This window comes from Seriola aureovittata, chromosome 18 (genome assembly GCF_021018895.1).
Source record: "Seriola aureovittata isolate HTS-2021-v1 ecotype China chromosome 18, ASM2101889v1, whole genome shotgun sequence".
In the NCBI taxonomy this organism is placed as follows: domain Eukaryota; kingdom Metazoa; phylum Chordata; class Actinopteri; order Carangiformes; family Carangidae; genus Seriola; species Seriola aureovittata.
Genome location: NC_079381.1, coordinates 12720206 through 12738084, shown reverse-complemented (window position 1 = coordinate 12738084; position 17879 = coordinate 12720206). Strand labels below are relative to the sequence as shown.

Sequence of the window (17879 nt, the reverse complement as noted above, 5' to 3'; positions counted from 1 at the left end):
TTTTCTCCTCAACATTTTAGCAGTACCTAATAGGAACTGATTATAGTTCATGGGCTAAATAGCTGCGTGAATGACATTTTTGTAACCTGGGACAACAGTCTTTCCCTAGTCATTTTTTAACGTGTCCATATCACTTTTGCTTACGTTAGATATATTGCATATTATATGATAAGAGTCATGAATAAATCTTCGGTTCGCTATGAAACTGTGGGGGAACAAATGTAGTTTATTCATATATTTATGAATGGGAAACAGCGCAGCAGATTTACCAGGTAGTAAGACAGGGCCCCGCGTGTGTGTTGTACATCGCTGAAAGCAGCAAGCGGAACCCATGACGCCGTGAACGTTGTATCTGCCCGGACACATTTTACTCGCCGACCTCAGACCGGCTGGCCGAGACGTTCATTTGTTGTTCAGCAGCTGTTTACAGTCCACATGTGTTAGTGGTGTTAATACCAGTGCTGCTCTGGTGATACAGCCATCGTTGAGACTAATTTGACGCATGTTTTATTTGGTTATCTTTGACTAGTTACTCTCCCCTCACCGCTCGCTGCGGAGGTTTATTTATTTATACATTTTTAATTAATTGTTTTGAAGATGTCTCGTCCGGGTTTGAGCTGCCCGGGCTGCGGCTCCTCCAACGTCGTCGAAGATGATCTGTACTGTCAGTCGCAGCTTGTGTGTGTGGACTGCGGCTCCGTGGTGTCCGAGGGAGTTCTGGCCAATGACCCAGTCGGAGGTTCAGGTATGAGAACAGTGACGGTCCGGTGGAGGTCTGTCCGGTCACAACTACCGGAGTCTGTCTGTCACTCACCTCGACTGTTTTCTTCGTCTCCGAGATTTTATTTTGTTTGTGGTGCTCACAATATTGAAAATTACTTTTGAAAGTTTAAGAGCATCTAATTTTGTTTCACCACTGTGAAATAAAATCTGCAGACAGCTCTTACACACTGTCTAATACAACTGTCTCCAGTAACCACCTTCATGAAGGCTATACTGTTCATTTTGTGTTGCAGCAGTTTTAAAGATGTCGATTCAGCTTTATAAGCATTTTTGGAGGCTGCAGTTTGTGGTGCTGTTATACTGTACTGCTTTATACAGCAGTTTCTTATTATTTTGTCCACTCCATTTATATGAGCGAGGGTCAGCCAAATCATCAAAATCAGAATATATATATAAATATAAAAGATAAGTCCTCATACTATAATCTCTCTCTCTCTCTCTATATATATAAAAATAGAAATATGCAAAGAAATATGTAAGTATATGGGTTTTAACATTGCACTTTTCAAATTGCACTTGCCCATGTCAAATACTTATAAATAAATAAATAATGAGGTAAGGCCTGGTGAGATTAAGAGCAAGGCCTGTCAGCAAAATAACAGAAACAATAACAGTTCAACAGCACCACAAACTGCATCTTCCAAAATAACCATGAAGTTGAGTCACCACCTCTGTAAAACAGTTCAAACACACTGAACATTAAAAGCTTCATGAAGCAGGGTTTGTTGCAGGACAGCTGAATTAGACTGCATTAGTTTGAGCTCAGTGTACCTAATAATATGCCGTCCCCCTCCGTGAATGCTAGGCAATGTAGTCAGACTGATATTTGGAGGTTCAAAAGAGAGAAATACTGCGCCCCGGTTAAGGTGCATATCACATAATGTGACACCCAGCCTGGGGACCTGTTGCATGTCCCGTAGCTACTTTGTGTTTAAACCGAGGCTCGTGGTTAATGCAGAGTAGCAGGGACACTGTTGAGAAGAGATGATGATATTTCTGTTTTTTAAATGTCATTTCTCATTGCTGTGAGCACAGATATCTGAAATGTCTGTATAGCTAGATGCCACACCAGGTAAGTGAGAAAACAGTTTAAATGATTTATTTTTTTTACAGTGCCATCTTTTAACTCGGCACTGACAGCTAAGAGCAGAACTATGCAGCGTCATTATGTTGAAGATATTCTTTTGACTGCAAAGGAGTGAATTGTCCAGAGTCAGTTAAACAAATGTCCCCAGTGTGCCCTGAACCTGCAGCAGGATCATCATGTATCAAAACGTTTAAATACATTTTGACACAGGCAATAATGCAGGACCCGCTTTGAGGTCCTTTATTATTTGAGTTGAGATTGTGTGATATTGCTGTGATGCACAATCCAACCAAATGTGCAATGAATCAAATTACCACAAGGCAACTGACACAATGAATATGGAACCTTTGAGACCTCAGCGGTGGTGTGTAATCCAGCCCTGGGTCAAAAGGAAACTTCAAAACTCTGCTCTGTCTTGGGATGACACTGAGTTCTCTGCTGCTTCACAATAATAATGTCACAGAATGTGCTGCATGAATAAAGTGAAGGGGATGAGCATTGATGTTTGTAGCTGCGCAGCGACAAACTTTGAAAACCAGACTGCAGTGTAGACACTCTTTGTTTTGTTTTTTTGTGTGTGTCTGCAGTGCCCGCTGTGCACAGTGTCGCAGCCTGTATTAGATTTGGTGGAGGCTTTTCTGGTGTATTTTGGAGTTAAGGGGCCAAGTGTGAATAACATGATGAAACAGGGGCATGATGAAACAGGGCTGAAACTAATGATTATTTTCAGTACACATTTCATCATTTCTATCAATAAAGTATTTGGTCGATAAAAATCCAAACTTACTGAATTTACTACAATGTAAGACCAAGAACAGTAGGAAATTCTCCTCATTGAGAACCTGGAAAATTAAAATGTTTGGCATTTTTATGTTTAAATGACACTAATGATACTGAAGAACTCACTATATTCTCTTCCCTACACAATGTTGCACAGAAAAATGTGTTAAAAGTCTGTATCAGTAAGCAGCTTGGTGTTGGAATCTTTGCTAAGTCCAAACCTCTGACACTTTCATCTGATTACATTTTGTCTTTGCTTTAACTCTATTTTCTTTTTACAGATGTCAGCTACAGCCGAACCACAGCTGTGGCCAAAAGGCCGTGTGCAAACCTGATAAAAGGTGAGATCTTCTTTCCAAAGGGACCTTTGCTTGTTGGAGATATTGTTAGACAGTAAACCCCCTATATAGTGGACCCCGCTGCTCCCACATGCTCATGCCCTTTGTATTATGTATCTCCTCAGGTCTGCAGCGTCTGAAAGCTATATGTCGGACTCTCAGGGTCCACGGTGAGATCGAGGATCTCTCGCAGACCTACTACAACCAGGCTTACCAGCATGAAAATTTCATCAAAGTGAGCCTCCAGAAGAAAGAAGTTCTCGCTGGTTGCTGTGTGCTCGTAAGCTGCAGACTGCTCAACTGGCCCATTACCTTGGGAACCATCAGCTGCCTGCTGGATGCCGACTCCATGGTGGTGGGGGTAGTTTATCAAGAAATGATCAAGATTCTCAACATCAAGGCTCCGATTATTAACATCACTGATGTAATGGAAGCTCACAGTCAGGAGTAAGTGAAGAGCAGTGGTCTGAATGTTTCTCTGGAGTTATCATCAAAATAAAATAGGCCATTCAAAAAGACTCATTTCTCACATTGTAGAGTAGCAGCAATCCTCCAAACATCAGCATTCATTCTCATTTTTCTCTGTGACGCAGATGAATCAGTTTATATAGAAGACTGACTGGTAGTTAAACTGACATTACAGCTTTCAATAATTATTTTAGACAGGGTTATTTAACTTAAATGGCTATTACATATTTTCATTAGTGGATGGGAATGGTTCTCGTTTGGTTAGTGGGGGTGTAGGGGAGCTGCTCATGTCAGAGTTGAATGAAACATTTTTGAATGTCAGTCAAACTCATAGGAATAGTATAAAGTTAACTTTCTATCTGGAGACCTACCAGGCAGAAAAGGGAGCCAGCAGTGCTTTAAATAATAGACTGGTGTCTAAAACGTACTGACAATGTGTTTTCTGTCTGTCAGGTACAAAATCAGTTCTCCTCACGTTCCTGAAGAATTCGCCGAGAACTCCAAGGACTTGACCAAACGTGCCGTGGCTCTGGTGGAGCTGGCAGCAGATTCCTGGATTGTGACTGGTCGTAAGCCCATCCCCATCATGATGGCAGCCATCTATTTGGCTTGGCAGTCCTTGAAACCCACCAAGCCCCGGCTCAAATTCTCTCTGGACAAATTCTGCCAGATGGCCAAAGTGAATAAGCACAAACCCGCTATGAAGAGAATAGCTGAGATGAAGGAGGTGCTGTGCAAGTTGGGTCAGGAGATTCCCTGGATCAGGGAGGAAGTGAATCCAGATAATGTCGTTAAGCAGGTGGAAGATATAGTGCAGTACAGGTACGCCCTGCTCAGGAGGGCTCTGAGAACTCACGAGAACGCTCTGCTGGAGTGTGAGGCCGGCTGTGAGGACTCTCCGACTGCTCCATCCCAAACCTCCGAGCTCGTAGAGGAGACTCCAAATTCATCCTCCGTGGAACAGTGTGAACCGAAGGCTGAAAATACAGAGCGAGCAGGAGATGGAGATGATATTCCATTCACCGTGTCTGAACCGCACGGCGACCCTCAGGACAGCCAAGATCCAACACCAAACTGGGGGAAGAGAGTGCTTTTTGCTCCCCCGTGTGTGATTCATGCTAAGAAAAGGAGAGTGGCGCAGTCAGAGCTCAAGGATGTAACTGGTGATGAAGAAATCTCTGACAGTGAGATTGACTCATACATCCGCACTCCTCGGGAGGCTAGAGACTTCGCTCTGACGCAGAAGATGTTGTCCACATCTGAAAGTAAGAAATCATAACCAGTTACATATGGAGACCAGTGTCTACTTCTTTGGATATTGGTTATATAAGACAAATTAATTATCATTTTGACAAGACTTGGATGATGGTATGATATTGCCCCCAGCCTTTTTTTTTTTTATATATATAGTTCTATTTACTAACAGATTGTATCTGTTCGTTATTTTGCTGCTTATACTTCACTTTCAAATAAAGCTTTGTTGAAATGGTTAAAAAACCTAGTTGTGCTGTCATGGTGAACTAACTTGGAATGCATTTAGTTTGAAGGAAATAAAAGAAAAAAGGAATTAGTTTGCAAACCATTCACATAAGTACAGGCTGTGGCACATTAGTAACAACAATGTGACATTTGGACATGTCACGCAAAGAAAAGCACAGGTTTTATATTAAAACTAATAATGGTGTAATTCCATTTAGATATTTCAGTTTCAGGGTCCTGAGGCCGGTGTCACAAAGATATACTTTGACTGTGTCTTAGATGTACCAAATAGTCAGACTTCAGATAGACTGAGTCTGAATTCTGCTGTTACACAAAGCAGTTTAGCTCTTGACTACCTTAAGCTGAACTGTGGTACAATAAATTCTTGGTGAATTAAGACTTTTCAATAGAAAAAAAAGAAAAGGTCAACCAAAGAGCTGCATCCAACCGCTCAGCTCTGTTTACCCCAGCAGAAAATGTTTGTGCTTTGAAAGAATTCAGCAGTTACAAAGACGTTTTACCTGAAGAGTGAAACAATAAAAAGAAAAATCTCATTCAGAAATAAATGGCTGCGGTCTCTAATAACTCTTTCCCTTCGTGTTGCGTTCTCCATAACAATGTTTTTATATTTGAGCTACTGCCCAGCGCAGGTGTTACTGATTACCCTGTTACCATGGTAACATTGGTCTTAGACCTGGGGGTAAGGTGCTTAATGTTTTTGGCTTAAAATGAGTCAGTCTTTATTTTTGTGAAACAGTCTGACTAACCACTGATCTGTGAGCAACACTACAGACCATTCTGAAATATGTTTGTGAATCCAGCCCCTGGTGTTGTGCTGATTGTGACGCCATCACGGCTCACTGGGGCACTTCAGTAGAACAGAGTCTTTGTGAATGTTGTTAGTTCCACCTGTGCTTTTCCTGCTATGACAAGTCAAAATGTCTGCTGGGAAAAAAATATGAGTAGTAAGTATGATGAGTAGTAAGTATGATGTAGGATAGGATACTAGATCATGAGATCATGTGACCACCTGCAGTTTACAAGTCAATTAGATTACCAACTGCCCTCTAGTGGACAGAGCATTCAGGTCCAAAGCAAAATGCTAAAACTAACGTGTTGCAGTGTTGCTCTCACTGTTTGATTAGAAATTCAAATGAACAGAAACAGACCTGTGCTAGATTGGTCTTATTTCACAGGATGTGAAATTGTAGAATAACTGCTCCAAATATGATGACATGATAAAGGAGATCAATAAATTCTCACGTCGTTTCAGTGTCCTAAACAGGCCTCGTTGATATGCAGAAAACACATCCGTCCTCGTCATTATTTAATTAGTAAATTCGGCTGTGCAAGTGCCGACTGACCAAGTTGGTTGTAATTTATTTTCATCTCCCGCCATCATGCAGCTGCATTGATCTGAAGCAGAGAGGCCATTTGGTCTCTGTGTTTTTATTCACAATTTTCCACAATGTGTGATAGCACAGGCTACGCATCAAAGTATTTCTTTTTTTTACATGTAACACCACAAACCATGTACATCATTTACAAACAGTTCTGTGGTCATTTTAAGTACGCCATATGTACCCAAAGCCCTTCAGTCACTGAATAAATGATGATAGGACAAGAGCAAGTATAAAGGCGAAGTTTTAATCACTGCAGTGACGGTGACTTTGTGTGTTATTACAGCTGTCAGGATAAATCTGTTGTACTGGCCTGAAGCAAGAAGACACATGTACATACAGAGATGATGTGGCTGTTGCCACTGTGGCTGTTATAAATAAGTCTTGTACATTTTGTACAAATCTTGAAGAAGCAATAGAAATGAAAGAAAGCAGAGAACATATAACCAACCACCACACCACAATGGTTTCATTTTCTTTTTTACAGCTGTTATACAATGCCATCAGGAATAATTTGATAATTACTACAGCAAGGTGCATATTCATCAGCTACAGGCTTTAAGAAATTTGGAGCCCAGGGGAGCAAGTTCATGAATGTAATTTATTCCACTGGGCTCCACGGAGGAACAACACACCAACATTAGATCCGACATCAGTGACTTGGTGGAAAAAAACACATCCACAGTGACCATTAAAAAAACACAATCTGAACTGATATCCAATAAAGCTACACTCTGTTCATCATACATGCGCACTGTGTTCATCTCTTCTATATCACAAGGTCATTTTAATTGTTATCAGTATGTCCTTATAAATATAATAAAGGAAGCTTTTGTCATTCCATAAAGGTTAGATGTACAGTAGACAGTATATACAATATATTACATCAAATACTGAAAAGCAATTTAGATATTTCAAGCATTTCCTTCACCACAGTTCTCTCACAGCTTGGTTTATTTCATTAATAACCAAAGAGAGTGAGAAAGAGAATTTATAGTGAACATTTATTTATTAGACTCTTGGCCCCTGCTCCAAAGTTGAGCCCAACTAGTGTTGTCCACAGGATGCTTTCCAGAGGGTGAATCCAAAGACATAATGAACCCTTCTAGACCTTTGTTTGATGATTCCTCCTCTAATTTTCTGTCACCCCTTGACCCGTCATCCAACATCACTGTCATTGGAAAGTTTCCTATAACCTATACAATGGTCCATGACAAAGTATCCTAAAAACTGATGGCATAAAATCTGCTGCTGATATTCATGATCCCATAATGGTACTGGTAGCACACTGACTCATCTACAGTTGTGACTTATGTCCACTTATATAGAAGAAATATCAAAATCCAAGAGGGAGATTGTCGTGAAGTTTACTGAGCATGCTTGTGATTCCCAGAGGATGAACCCTTACCAGGTTGGACTTTGCATGAGCTTCCCCCCTTGCACCAACCCTAGGTCAAAATATCAACATCAAGATCTTGATTGTGACGATATATGTGGATATTTATGGCCCATGGAGGATGAACACTACTGACTGCATCACCCTCCTTTGGTTCCTCCCATCAGGGCTAAACTTTCTTCTTCCGTCATCCGGGACATTACCTTGAAATTGACTGAACCCCTTCACACACCCCAGAAAACTGATCTCTCCTCAAGAGGCCAATAGGTCATCTTTGTACACAACATGATAATGAATGGATTGCCAAGAAAAGTTTCTATGGACGTTACTTGTAGCCACAGGATGAACTCCATTAATTTGGTGCCACACCAAAGTTTAAATTAGCAACTTACACTAAAATAACAACAAAGGATCCTCCTCAGCAGGCGACTACAGGACCACGCTGGCAGCGCAGTGATTGGCAGGCACTCCAATGCGATGGCGGCACTTGAACATCTTCCGTAACTCAGTGCGGAAGCGGTCGTGTAGCCATGCATAGAGGAAAGGATTACAGCAAGAGGAGCTCATGGCACACAGGTGGCACAGAAGTTGTATGAGCAAAAAGTAGCGCTTGTTAATGAGGTGTATGTCTATGTCACGCAGCACATTGAATACATGAATAGGAAGCCAGCACACCGCGAAAGCAGACACCAGAAGTGCAACCAAACGAAAGATCTTTCTCTTCCGAGCTTGTTGAGCACCTGCCTGGTCTCGTGTCCTGTGGCCTGGTGCAACGCAGTTCCTCAGTTTGACAGTGATGCAGAGGTAAGAAACAAAGACGGCTGATAACGGCAGGACATACGTGACCAGCAGAGTGCTGTATGCATAGGCACGTCTTTCTTTCTCTTGTCCCAACCAGAACTCCTCGCAGATGGTGAAGCCTTCCTCTTTGAACTCGACATGGTAGGTGTGGGTCACTGCTGGAGCTACCAGCCCACAGGACAGCAGCCAGATGCCAGTGAGAACAGACGCACAGGTGGCCACAGAGGTGCGCTTCTTCAAGGGATGAACTGTTGCATAATATCTGCAATAAAGAAGAATAGGAAACAGTAGTACTTTTAAATAAAGGCACAAAACCCATGCTTAAATTATGCATATCAATGTTGCATTAGTTTATTAGCTCTAAATCAGTTACGATACTACACATAAATGCAGCACAATGTGCTTAAGAATAGGAAAGCCTTGAAACAGTTACAAAGACGGAGCAGAAACTTTGACGTGTCCAGTCAGAGAAGAAAAAGAAAATAATTTAAACGGCTAATAAAATAACAGTGGAGCAGTAATAATGGTAATAATACTGTCAATTCTCAGTACTATTTCTGCTTTCTGTTCTTATACAACATTTAAGAAGATGGCATGATACACAGTTACACACAGGGTGGGATTTGAACCACCTGTTTTAAACATAAAAATCTCAAGTCTGGTGTAAACACTACAAGCAATGGGAATGCACAACACGACTGCGATACTGTCACCATGACCACTGAGACCGGTGAGCTAAAAGAAGAAGAAGTAATTTAGAAATTTAAATGGCCAATTTGACAGAGACTTAACTGTGAAGAGGATTAAAATGAGGGACAACAGAGGAAAAAATTTTAAAAAAACTTTAAAGAGTTCATGCAGTGCAGAGAGATCCACGCACCTGTCCACGGCAATAGCAGTGAGCGTGAAGACTGAAACATAGACCGTGACTGGCTGGATGAGGAACACCAGATAGCACATTGAGCGGCCAAAAACCCATCCATGTGGGTTGAAGGCGTACGCGAGAGTGAACGGGACGCAAGTCACACACATGAGCATGTCAGAGAAGGCCAGGTTTCCGATGAAGAAGTTGGTGACATTGTGCATCTTGCGGGTTCGGCAGATGACATAGAGGAGCAGGTAATTCCCAAACACACCCACCACCACCACAAGCACATAACAAGGGATGATGAGGGGCTTGAACTTTTGCAGCAGGGCCACATCTGCAAACTGGGAGCTGTGATTGGTGGAGTTGCTCTGCACCGCAACCTCATAAATGTGTCCCTCTGTCTGGTCTCCCGACACAGACGGCTGTGTGCTTCCAGCCAGCACACTGTGATTACCATCCATGGCTGCAGAGCTCAGGCTGTCAGTACCTGGACGGTTCAAAATGCAATAAATCAGGTTTGCAGGTCAGCTGTTACAACAGAACATTAGCGGCCTTTCTAAAGGTCAAACATCTAAATCAATATATTCAATTTGAGGATGCATGCACCATTCAAATGAAAACAGGACCACAACATTTTCATAACAAAAGGCAATTAATACCCACGCTTTTACCAACACCAACATATTGTCGCAGTACAGGGCAAAGAGCACATCATTAAAAGGTTTATAATTATGGAAGTATCTGAATGTGAATACAAGAGCGGCATAATGTCATGCATTAATGTGCGTATGGAAAATGTCAAATCACAGTGTTGTTTCGGCATTTAGAGGTCAAACTGTGCTGTTTCAGAGTGATTACTGACCAGCTGATTGTGTTTAGCACTTTGCAGCATCAGCCGAACAATTCAACACGACTGAGATGCTTCATTTTGATGCATTTTATTAAACAGTAAAAAGTAGTTTTGGTCAACATCACACAAGCACGTAGTGGAGAATCTTTAAGATATTAAGAAAATTACAGAGAGGATAATTGTAATATAATATTCCCTTTGGTATGAGATGCAAAATGACTTCATAGCATTGGGTTGATTTTCCACCCAGCTTGCTGATGCAATGTCTGGAATTATTACTATTAGGAAGCATCACAGGAGCAGGACTGATGTCAAAGGATATGTTTCCTCCCACGATGGTCAAATTTCTGAGGTGCAACATTTACTTTTGCACAACAATAAAGAGCGAATAAAACCTTTTATCAAATACGTGTAATGATTTGCTGGCTATCATCAGCAGGATGCTTCTATTTCACTGAAGTAAATTTCTATTGAGTGTTATGGCTGATATGTCTTAAAAACTGACATTTTTTTACTGTTATTGGCTACACACAAATACATTTTGTTGCACTTTTAGCACCTGATTTAATACAATATTGTAACGCTTTTATATTATATATTAAAACGACATGTTGTGGATGAAATAACATAAACACCTTACAGCATATTACCCCTGAAGTTAAAATCAGCTTTATGATAAGTTACTACTGGCTTGAAGTGTTTTTTAATGCCCAGTTAAGAGTCATCCAGTCAGCGTCAGTGAGGGTCTACTTGTGACCACAGTTTCCTCTTTGCTAATGTTCTTTTTCCAGTGTTTTGCACATAATTTCATCATATAATTTGTACCTGCTGCATCGACACTGGTGCTGTCAGGCCTCTGTTACTGACACATACTTCTAATTAGTATGACTCCCTGTGACAGAGGCACCTTGGGACCTTTTTCCGTATATTTTATGTCACAATTGATGCCATGACTTATCACTTACAGCAATAATATTCATGAACAGTGTGGAAGAGAGATATTTTGGTGAACTCTAATCAGAGATTTTGTCCTCTGCTTGCTGGCTGTTAACATTTTAATCATCCCAGTTGGATAAAAGTCACAGTGCTTCAGACAAGTTCTCAAGATCAACATCTGCAGTATGAAGATTTTTGCCAAATTAAGATACAGTGCAGTGAGTGCAACATTCTGCAGTAAACTTAGATGTATTCACTGTACATGACTATAACTTGTAAAGGAAATGAATTATGTATCACTTAATATATATGAAAGGGCTTTTGCTTACAAGTCGAGAATATTGTCTTTTGATGCATAGCTATTGAAGGACTGCTGACTTTGTTGTGCTCATCTTATAGACTGACTGCTGCTACTCATCAGGGGAACGACTCTAATGTAACTGCGGTTCGAAAGATCATATCTGCAGAAATGAAACGTTCAGATATTCAGTTTCATAGGCAACATAAATGCTTTCATTTTAAAGATGAAACTTTACGGCTTTCCTTGAATATGGTAACACTATGAGCTGAAACCAAGTGGTGCAGAATTTCACAGACTTGGACGTAACAGAGCAGGAAAACAAAAGGAATAAAAATCAACATATTTGTTCTTTTTTTTTTTTAACCCTGATTTATTCCTGTTGGGTCGATTTGTTCAGATTCACAGATTCTGTAACAATCATTTGAAGACCACATTTGATGCTTTTTCCACATATTTATCTCCCACACTGTTATTTGCATAATCTGACTTTATTGAAGTCTAGATATAGGCCTCCGGATTGTGTCATATCAAGAAGTCTTACATAACAGTGGCACATAACGTCTACCAATCTGTACCTCAATACGCATTTAATTACAAAACGAAAAAGTATCGTGGGCATGAACCTTAATCCTCCAATGAGTGCTAAGAGTGTTGCCTGCATTACAACTAAATGGGAAATCATGAAATTCACAGTGTGCCCCTCATGGCAAGTGAATATTGTGCTCATTGGCATGTGAAGGAGGACAATGTGAAAAGAATGTGCTTCATCACAACTCTGAAGAATGTTTTCACTACTTCTCACAGAAGAATTGTACCCCAGTCATCATATTTCTATTCTCTTTTATTCTATTTTCTTCTACATGATTTAGTTGTTTTGTTATGTCTTAGAAAAAATGCACTACTACATATGACAGGAGGCTTGCAAACAGTCAGACAATAAACATACAAACAAATCCAGATAAAAATCAGCCAGTAACTCACCTGTGTTGGTGTTTCCCAGTGTAAAGTGTGAGAGTATGAGGAGCGGACCTTCCTTGTGCACTTCCCCACAGTGAGTGAGCTGAAGCTGCTGCTGATTTAGAGAGAGAGAGAGAGAGAGAGAGAGGGAGAGAGAGAGAGAGAGGTGTCTGTGGAAATGACAGTAAGCCAATAAGATGGCACAGACACATAAAGATGAATGTCAGGGTTGGACTTGATGATGACGTTTGATCTTGAACTGATCAGCTAGTGGTCGGTACAGAGAGATTGAAGGATGAAGACACTTTACAGTAAATATTGATTGTTTGTTGATGCAGTCACGTGTGCATTGGCAGTAGCCTTCTGATTTAACACCATGTTAAAGTGCTGTCAGTGCACTGATTTCAGAAACTGTGCATTCATCATTGATTATGGATGGACGTGGTGCGAGGACACATTTTTGAGCTTTGGCACATGAAGAAGTAAAACAACACATTGCAAGTGATGATTTATCTTATGTGGTGGCATTTTGCTTGACCTTCTAATGATTGATTTGACCAAAGAAATTGTGAATTTTCACCATTTGTCCTTTAAGCTCAGTAAAAAAAATGGTACGGACGTAAACACGTCAATCCCAACTTAATTTTAGAAGAGCTGAGAATTTGCACCCCATACAATAACTTGATGAGGGTCGTTCCAAACAGAATATATTGTAATTGCAAGGACAGCATGTGGCACTTTTTGCTTTTAAAAAATTAGCATTTTGAAAATGTCTCCATTTAGAGCATCATGCCCTCAACTCCCACTCAGAAAAGTGAGTGCTTGCAGTAATTCCACTGTCCACAAACCTCCGCTGGATAAAAAAGCTTTTAAGGTGCACTATAATTCACAGTTACATGTTCTTCAGTTGCAAATGACAGGGAAGGGCTAAGATATTTAATTACTTTTTCTGAAAATAATAACAAAATGACCTTTTCTTTGTAGATGGAAGATGAATAGCAGTTGTCAGGCTGCAGTTATGCCTCCAATCTTCTTCCTATTAAATTACATGGACTTAAAGTAAAGCACAACACTAGTCTGTCGTTTCGGTTTTGCAGCATTGAGCACGAGCTGGAAAATTTGCACAAAATGTCAGAAAAAGTCACGGAGGAAAAAGCTCTTTGCCATGAGACACAGCCGGATGAGCCTGGGTGAAGTGAAAGATCACAGATGAAAACAAACAAGACAAACCACATATGGTAAATATGGAAAATAAATCATATGTTTTCTCAGGAACAAAAACATCCACATTTCATATACATACTGTATATACATTATAATAACAGTGCTGTCACATTTTGAATTGTCAAGGTTGCAAATAAGCGAGACACTGGAGAGATAAAAGGAAAGAGAATCAATTTCACTCCCCAAGGGGCCAGAAGAAATGTATCCACTGTCACATCATTATCACAGATTAAGAGGACAGCATTGTAGGAAGCAACATGTTTACCTTACAGTTCAGCGCTTTCATCCAGAAAAGCATGTCTGTGGTGAAAAAAAGGTGAAACTGCCCATTAAAAGATGCTAAAATATGTTGATGTGCTGTTGACGCAAAAATGTGATCAGTAGTCAAGGAGATGGCTGTCAGAGCCACACTGGGCTTCATTATTAATTTTCAAGTTTGTTGGAAAAAAAACTCATTTCACGCAAGTGGCACACTTCAAGGTACTTTCACAAATGAGAAACGCAAATTGCATAAACTTTGATGTTTGCATGTAATCATCTCAAATTTGACTTGAAGAGAGTATAATGTAGGAGCTCTTCTGGTGGCAGCAGGCAGGTAATTACATGTCTTGGGAGAGTAAATACTGAAGCCCGAGGTCCATCATAGTTTAAATTGAGTTGTAATGGTCTGTTGGCAGATATTCCAACAGGGCATTGGCATTGGCAGGAGTTGACAATCACACAGTATATGGCTGATTTAGATAAGGCACGGTGTATTAAAGGGTAAAAAGTTCTTACTGCTTGCTGTATTCGTGGGTAAAAGTCATTTATTGATCATTTAAAAACTGATTTTAGGGCTACCAAGTCTCTTGGCTGGTGTTTATCCCTGTCATTGCTTTGCCTTTTAATCAATATAATTACATGGAGCACATGACTATGGAAGTGACGGGGATCACTTTCACACTCGTAGTGATAAACCCACTGAGAATTATTGCCTGACTCTGCAGTTCCTCATAGGAGTGTATCAGCAACACAGCAACTTTAAGCTTACTGCTTCGGTTGTGTGGACAGAATCGAACAGTTATGGTTCGCTCTCACTGCTCTCATAGAGTCAATAGAGTCAATATTGAACTTGATATTAAAAAAAACAAAACAAAAAAACAAGTTTGCATGTAACATTTCTGCAATTTATTTTCATCTAAACATAAATCTGAATTAAAGTTAGGTTAAATGTTGTTGTTGTTGTTGTTAGTTATGTTATATAAATCAACAGAGACATTCAACAAATAACAAAACCTCTTTAAAAAAAATGAAATACAGTAAATGGCCAAAAAATATGTGGACATAGTGTGCACTGTGTTCACATACTTTCTGTTTTTGATTGTTGGCAGGTAAAGTTATTGAAAAGGTTTCATTTTAACAGTAATGGCCAAACCCACAATATGAGGATGAATGCTCACTCTCTTGGATGAGGGCTATTTCACAACATTGTGACGGTTGAATACTCAAGCTCTCATCAGGTTAAAGTTATCACCAAGATGCAAGATCACAGATTAAGATTAAAGGATTTGTAACTTTAGCATCATTTCTCTGAATCCATCAAACATCACTGTTGCGCAACCACAACCACAGTTCAGCTTTCTGTGTACTGTATGAGCATCAGCGCCACTTTGCTGCAGCTGATCACTGTAACACTGAGTGTAAGGCACCGCTAATAACATTCATCTGAGCACTAGAGGAGGCTGTTTACACCAAAGCAGATTTATATAGCGCTCCACAGGGAAAGCTTTGATGCCTCTGAAACTTCTCACCAAGGTGGAGTCCTGACGATCAGAGTGTTGCTCTGTTCGGCGTGAACAAACCCCTCCAGGACAAACATCTCCGTGCTGTATCTCCTGAGAAGTACAATCTTCCCTTCACGGGACTCATGAGACTGGCAAACTCTTTCTTCACTACATGAAGAGAAAACTCCTTTTGCCACCTGGAGCACAGCACATGGCTGGACTCAAGAATACTGATGTAGGGAGGGCAGACATGATCAGAGGGGACGGTATGATTTCCTTATCCTTTGCCCTTTCCTAACAGTCGGTTCCAACTAATTTCAAAGGAAAGAGTAATTTCTCATTTGCCGCCAGTGGTATCTCATGCAGACCCACAGTGATCCATATTTGAGGACCACTCCACTGATTTTACACATGGACTTGAGTTTACTCGTCACAAGCAGCACTCCTCAGCCCGTGAAAGCAGTTATATAATATCTTCTTCTTCTGTGGCTGTGGAGAGAGCGGCCTTAAGTTTGAAAAAATAACCCTGATTATGTCATCAGTGTATCTCTGCTCGAGCTTGAGGCTTGACGCTTGAGGCTATAAACAGTTTTTCTATGGTATCACAGGACTATTACTATATTGCTCATAATGACGATCCCAATGAGAATTATCACCTGACTCCACGGCTCCCTCCTCAGCTGCAGAGCACTCATTGTTTGGTTTGGTTCAACTCACCCACCGCTCTCATATCTTCTTTTAAACTTTAGCAGGCCAGTGTTTCCAGCTCCTCACCTACCTGCTCTGCACCCAACAACAGACAGCTACACAGTTACTATAAATATACCGTTGACAGCCATGTCTCAAACTGTGGGCACATAAAACCAAACCTGTTTGCATGGTCAGACTCCAGTAGCGGTAAGTGAGAAAAATGAGTTTCGCATTGAAACAGTGAGTCGTGTCCCCATCTTTCTCATGCATTTGGAATGAAGATCAGTGTGTGTGTGTGTGTGTGTGTGTGTGTGTGTGTGTGTGTGTGTGTGTGTGCGTATCATACTGATCAACGGATTCCATGTTTCTACTATCCGGTATTGTCTTTAAATATCAGTCTGTCCCAGCAGCTCCCATTGGATTTTGAACCGACCTTTTCTCTTTCATTCTCTCGCTGTCTACAAATAGTTGGTATTTGCATTCCAGTTCGTAACACTCGCAGTTACATGTGCAAATAGCAGCAGTTGAGGTTTGGATTTCATTGTATTCAACTTCATAACAACAGCTTTGGCCTCCCAATGTGACTGTTTTTTTTTTTTCCAGAGCCTGTTCCATATTAATGAGTGTGTTATCAGTAGTTCTCTGACCGACCAGCAGTCAGTCAGACAGTCAGTCAGAACTTGGACTCACAGTGTCTCCCTCTCTCTTAATCAACACTCAAGTTCATCTTTTCATCTTTTTATTCCTCTGTGGAAATGGAATTGTCTTATTTTCTATTTTCTGTGTTGGTTAAGCCTATAGCCTCCAGATATGGCCTATATACAAAGTGACAGACAGATTGAATGAATGATCATATGTGCATTAAATACTGATTACATTACAATTGAAGTTATGAGAACTGAAAATGATATGATAAAATGAAAGTTTCTAGACTGCAACCATTATCTGCAGGAAAGCTGAGGTCAAGAGGAAATGCTAATAATTCTAGAAACCAGGACGCTGACAGGAGCTCATTTACATACAAAGCTCCAGTTTCAAAGAAAAGACAGCTTCAGCAGTACTGGCTGTCAAAAAGCATTTCAAAATCCCATCTGTCATCTCAGTTTTCTTTGCACAGGGAACTTCCCTCCACCTGCCTGTGTCACTGATCTCTTACTGCATTGTGCAAATGTCTGCATAATGTCTCAGCGGTCAAACAGGGTGAGCATTTTGTTTGTTTGTCTGTGTAAATTATGAGCTAAATTGTTGTAGCTACAGGCATATGTACATTCGATGCGGCCTTGTGACCTTTATTATTATTCTGGAGAAAAATATGCTGATAAAAGAGGTTTTCTGATGAGCTGAGCTGAAATAATTATGTTTTTTTTTGTTTTGTTTTAATCCATAAAAATCATCTAAGCACGAACAACTACTAATGGCTGCTTATAAATGACTTTAATCCCACTCTCTGACATTTGATTAAAGTAGTAGATCAATATGGAGGAGGAAGACACTGAATAATAACGAAGCACATGGGTTGGACCACATTTCAGATGACGTAATACCATCTGTTCTTGCTTTAGACACAGCTCATCAATTATATACATTATGATCATTATACTATACTTACAGTGCAGATAATTGATTAAAATCATACGCATTTTCTTCAAAACCAGGAGCTCAACTTGGTCCCTTTAATGAAGTCTGCTTTGTCTTTCTCCTGACTGATTACCCTGCATGTACTGTATGTAAGAGACACATGGCGTACTGTAGATATTT

The 17879-nt window shown here is 40.4% G+C and overlaps 2 protein-coding genes across 2 annotated transcripts; one reads left to right on the top strand and one right to left on the bottom strand.

The window, feature by feature from the left end:
- The first annotated feature begins 367 nt into the window (after positions 1-367).
- On the top strand, positions 368-4953 carry brf2 (BRF2 RNA polymerase III transcription initiation factor subunit). Its single transcript, XM_056402788.1, has 4 exons — positions 368-745; positions 2932-2991; positions 3114-3435; positions 3910-4953. The coding sequence occupies exons 1-4, from the start codon at positions 598-600 to the stop codon at positions 4733-4735; spliced, it is 1356 nt and encodes a 451-aa protein (XP_056258763.1). The 5' UTR covers positions 368-597; the 3' UTR covers positions 4736-4953.
- Positions 4954-6387: 1434 nt separating this feature from the next.
- LOC130186663 (prolactin-releasing peptide receptor-like) lies at positions 6388-12515 on the bottom strand. The gene is made up of 3 exons (XM_056403910.1): positions 12469-12515; positions 9413-9887; positions 6388-8794 (listed from the first exon to the last, which is right to left on the bottom strand). The coding sequence occupies exons 2-3, from the start codon at positions 9859-9861 to the stop codon at positions 8161-8163; spliced, it is 1083 nt and encodes a 360-aa protein (XP_056259885.1). The 5' UTR covers positions 9862-9887; positions 12469-12515; the 3' UTR covers positions 6388-8160.
- Positions 12516-17879: the final 5364 nt, after the last annotated feature.

What these genes read in the sequence shown, in the direction of transcription:
- brf2 (XM_056402788.1), top strand. Translation starts at nt 598, where the DNA reads ATGTCTCGTCCGGGTTTGAGCTGCCCGGGCTGCGGCTCCTCCAACGTC. An exon ending in GTGTGCAAACCTGATAAAAG is followed by an intron (nt 2,992 to 3,113) that starts GTGAGATCTTCT and finishes GTATCTCCTCAG; the next exon opens with GTCTGCAGCGTCTGAAAGCT. An exon ending in ATGGAAGCTCACAGTCAGGA is followed by an intron (nt 3,436 to 3,909) that starts GTAAGTGAAGAG and finishes TCTGTCTGTCAG; the next exon opens with GTACAAAATCAGTTCTCCTC.
- LOC130186663 (XM_056403910.1), bottom strand. Translation starts at nt 9,861, where the DNA reads ATGGATGGTAATCACAGTGTGCTGGCTGGAAGCACACAGCCGTCTGTG. An exon ending in ACTGCTATTGCCGTGGACAG is followed by an intron (nt 8,795 to 9,412) that starts GTGCGTGGATCT and finishes TCTTTATTGCAG; the next exon opens with ATATTATGCAACAGTTCATC.